The following is a 4,654-nucleotide window of genomic DNA, read 5'->3' as shown; positions in this document are numbered from 1 at the left end:
ACTGCTGACGAATGGGTGCTGTACCAGGAACCAGCTCGATGTCATGTAGCAGCAAATCACTTATCCTGGGAAAATCATTAAATAGAGTTGAATGGCTAGAGATTACATTCTTTAAGTCTTGCGACTGCCAAGGAGAGAGGTGGTTCAGGAATAGATCCAGGTTAATTTAGAACCTCAGTATTGGTTTGTGGCATGGAGGAAGCAATAAGGTCTTCCAATGAATTGTCCTCTCCTGGAGTCTCTACCTTAAAATTAAGATTAACAACCGCCTCACTGGAACCATTTCCAGTTTCCCTAGAGTGATAAGCCTTAAGTAAATTAACATGAATGATCTGAGTGAGTTTTCTACGATCTGGAGTTTTGATAATGTAGGTATTATTGTTAACATTTTTTATGATGGGATAGGGCCCACAAAACTTAGCTTTAAGAGGGGAACCAGGGACAGGAAGGTAGGCTAACACAAGGTCATTAGGTTTAAATTTTCTGACTTTACAAGCTTTGTCATAGTTTCTCTTCATCAAGATTTGTTGACCCCTTAATTTCTCCCCAGCAATTTTCCTAACCTGCATTAATGTGCTTTTAAGTTTATTCATATATTGTTGAATGGTTTGGCTAGACTCAGAAGGGGTGTTCAACCATTCCTCTTTAATTACTGAAAGTGGTCCTCTAACTGACCTCCCAAACAACATCTCTTAGGGTGAAAAACCAAGGGACTCATGGGGAACTTCCCTGATAGCAAACAGAAGAAAATCTATGCCCTCATCCCACTCAAGTTGACTTTCAACACAAAATTTCCTAAGCATACTCTTAAAAGTTTGATGCCAACGCTCAAGGGCACCCTGAGACTCTGGGTGATAGGCAGCAGACAAAGTTTGTTTAATATTTAGTTCTTTAAGTACCTGGGCAAAAAGGTCACTGGTGAAATTCGAACCTCTATCACTTTGTATTTCCTTTGGGATACCAAAATTTGTGAAAACTTTCAGTAAAGAATTAGCAATGTTCTTTGCAGAAATGTTACGAAGAGGGATGGCAATAGGATATCGGGTCGTAGGACATATTAAAGTGAGCAAGTATTGATTACCTTTCTTGGTTTTTGGTAAAGGACCCACGTTATCTATAATTATCTTACTAAAAGGTTCATCAGGGACTAAGATCGGTTGTAAAGGTGCCTTGGGTATTACCTGGTTCGGTTTTCCTGATATCTGACATACATGACAAGTGCGAACAAATTCTGCTACATCTTTTTTCATATTAGGCCAATAGAAACTATTCAAAATCTTACAATAGGACTTATGAATTCCTAAATGTCCTCCATAGGCATCATGAGCTATTTCCATTACAGAATTCCTAACAGAAAGAGGCAGCACAATTTGTCGCTTTTCGCTCCATGTGTCTTCACTAGATCTCTTAGGGGAACTGTAAAACCTCATTAACAAATCAGATTCAAAGTAAAAAAATGGGGATTTGCTAATCTCACTTCTAGAAACTGCTTGGTCATGAAGCTTACTTAAAGTGTTATCGTGCTTCTGAGCTTTAATAAGGTTATCTCTACTCATAACATTTCGTGCTTCAAATTTACAGAAGTGACTTTAGATTCATCCGAACTAGATTTCTGGCTTCGAGTGACAACACAGGAAGGATTTACAGAGCAATCAGGATCAGGTTCAATGTTTACACCTACAGGTTTTTCCATTACAATGACGTTGGGAACTACCAAACGTCCTGCAAGGTCATTAGCCAATAATAAAGTTACACCTTTTACTGGAAATTCAATATCTCTTATGCCTACCAGCACATTACCCTTCTTTATAGGACAATCAAGATGAACATTAGCAAGGGGAACTTTAGATATTTGTGAAAGGTCTTTCACGAGAACATGTTCATTAGTTACGTTAGCTTCAATATTAGGGAGAGCATTTCTCAATAGTAAACTTTGCGAAGCACCCGTGTCCCGAAGTATCCTGACTTTATATTTATCCCCATCAGAGTTCAAAGCTACAGTTCCATCAAAAGTAAAATTATCAAATAGATTTACAGGCTTTTCAGAATGGATATGGGAGACAGGCTTAATCTGACCATCCGTTTTACCTTTAAAGTTAAGAAAAGGGTTAAATGGGTTCCGAAAAGGCAAAGAAGTTTTACATTTAGGATCTGGACAGTTTTTAATTGTGTGACCGTCTTTCTTACAATAAATACAACGAACATTAGACGCTTTTGCCATATCAGTCAGAGTTTCAGAGTTTTTAGCTGGGAATGGTTTTACATTCTGGTCGGTTCTCTTACTGTTGCCGAATTTATGTATTAAAGAGTAAGTGTCTGCTAGAGAAGCTGCCTTTAACAAGTCTTTTTCTTCCCTATCCTCTAAATACATCATAATGTTCAAAGGAAGCTTTCGTTTAAACTCTTCAAGTACAACCAAATTCTCTAATTCAGCAAAAGTATTTACTGCAGCAGATTTTACCCATTTCCTAAACTCCCTTAATTTCTCCGAAGCGAATTCTACATAGGTTTGAGTTGTTAACTTAGTTTTGTTACGAAAGGTCTGACGATATCCCTCGACAGAGATTGAAAACGCATCCAAAATTGCTTGTTTAACATTCTGGTAATCTGTCGTATTTTCGAGATGTCTACAAACTTTCGCAGCTTTCCCAGTTAATTTCGGCCTTAATAGCCAAACCCACTGATCGCGTGGCCAATCCAAATGCAAGGCAGTCTCTTCAAAAGTCTTAAAATAATCTTCAGGATCATAATCTGTAAATGTGGGAACCAATTTAATGTTTTTTGCTAAATCAAAAGGTTTCTCCTGAGCTTCCAAAAGCGAAATTTCATGTTCCTTATTCTCTCTAGAAAGCTTTGCTTTTTCCTGTTCAAATTTAAGTGCTAACAAAGATTCATAGTTCATTTTTTCTTTCTCTCTATCTAAAGCTAACTGAAGTTTAGCTTTCTCTATCTCGAATTCTAATTTAAGTTTCGACATATGTCTCTCTGACTCTAACCTTTGGGCTTCCGCTAATCTCTCAGATTCTAACCTTTGAGCTTCCGCTAATCTCTCAGATTCTAACCTTTGAGCTTCCGCTAATCTTTCAGATTCTAACCTTTTCTCTTCGGCTTGTTTCTCCAACCACGCAAATTGTCTCTCCGATTCTAATTTCTGTACTGCAAGTTTCTCGTGTTCAAGGGAAATGCGCTCATATTCTAACTGCTGCTCGTGGGCTAGTACTGCTGGTTCACGAGTTATATACTGTCTAGCTTCACTGCCTAGTTCACCCCACACGCATATAATGCTCAAGAATCAAGTTGCGAATTTCATTCTTCCACATACTACTCCTAGTTGCAATTGACAAATGACTAGCTAACTCAAGAAGCTCTAGTTTCTTAGCATTTGGGATACTAGCTAACTCAGCAGAGGGATCCGCAGCAAACTTCTGAACGTTAAATTGAGCCATGGTTAAAGTTTAAAGAAAACTTCCTTTAGTAAACAACTGAATTCCTGTTTTACAATTATAATAGATTAACACGTTCCTGCTGCCATTCAAGTACTTGCATTACAATCCACAATACAAAATTATAATGTTAGCGATGTTATAGTTTCCCGACAAAATTAAACAAACATTACAAGTAATAAGATTATTTTTAGAGTTTAAAGGGAAAAGGGACAGTCCCGATTCGAAAGCAAAAGGTAATAAAGAATACGAGGGAGTGAAAAATTTTACATTCCCGATTCAAGCTGATATGGAGGAACTAAGGAAATAACCTGATGGTCCTAAACAAGCGTTATTTACTCCAAACAACTTGAATGACAACTTACAAAATTGAACGTCGGCGCAGAGAAAAAATAAAGTAAATAAAAGGTTTAAACGATTCCTCACCTATCGTATAAACTACGCGATCCTGGTATCGTCTAACCCAGGGGAAATGACTGCACAAGTTCGTAGTTGTAATTATATAAGGACAAAATATGGATAAGAGCTTCCGGATAGCTCTCGTGAGTCTCGAGGAGTCGTCGACTCGGTGAGGGCGAAAATGAAAAAAAATATACTACTGCGTTGTTATTACCCAAAAGAGCAAACCGTCCATAACCAATAATACGAAAATGGTTTCACAGCGCGCATATATATCTCATTAACCCTAATAACAGGTATTCAGAATGTTTACAATAAATCTTGAGTGAAACTAAAAATATTGAACACTATTTGCGGCGACAATTGTTTAACTGAATGAATCCTCAATATGGTAAAAAAGATATTTCCCGGATTAGGCCCCCCAATTTATGTGACGACTTTATGGCCAAGGTTCAGAGAATAATAAGTTCCATAGGTCACATAAAATAATTAATGAAAGGTTAAATTCAAAACAGAACAAAATTTAACACTTTGATAATGAAACAGTTTACATAATTACGTTAATCTCTTTCTTACCGAAATAACCCAGAAAACACTCAAACAATCCTGCACCGCACAAATAACAAAATCAATAACCTTAATATACTAAATTTCAAATATAAAACACGTTACCAATTCCACTAAGGTTCACTCAAGACTTATATTAAGGAACATTAATACATTACAAAAACCGAGGAATAAGAAGACAGCTACTCCAATAGGACACTTATCACAGTAGAGGACCAGGTGAGACTAACTATGCATGAAATAAG

The 4,654-nt window shown here is 37.1% G+C and overlaps 1 protein-coding gene across 1 annotated transcript; it reads right to left on the bottom strand.

Moving 5' to 3' along the window:
- Window positions 1-204: 204 nt before the first annotated feature.
- Window positions 205-3,288, bottom strand: LOC137626610 (uncharacterized). Its single transcript, XM_068357630.1, has 2 exons — window positions 3,030-3,288; window positions 205-2,996 (listed from the first exon to the last, which is right to left on the bottom strand). Exon 2 carries the CDS (start codon window positions 2,975-2,977, stop codon window positions 1,553-1,555), a length of 1,425 nt encoding a protein of 474 aa, XP_068213731.1. The 5' UTR covers window positions 2,978-2,996; window positions 3,030-3,288; the 3' UTR covers window positions 205-1,552.
- Between the last annotated feature and the right edge of the window lie 1,366 nt (window positions 3,289-4,654).

This window comes from Palaemon carinicauda, chromosome 34 (genome assembly GCF_036898095.1).
Source record: "Palaemon carinicauda isolate YSFRI2023 chromosome 34, ASM3689809v2, whole genome shotgun sequence".
In the NCBI taxonomy this organism is placed as follows: Eukaryota; Metazoa; Arthropoda; class Malacostraca; order Decapoda; family Palaemonidae; genus Palaemon; species Palaemon carinicauda.
The sequence above is the reverse complement of the archived record's forward strand: the minus strand, read 5'-3'. Positions and strand labels throughout refer to the sequence as shown.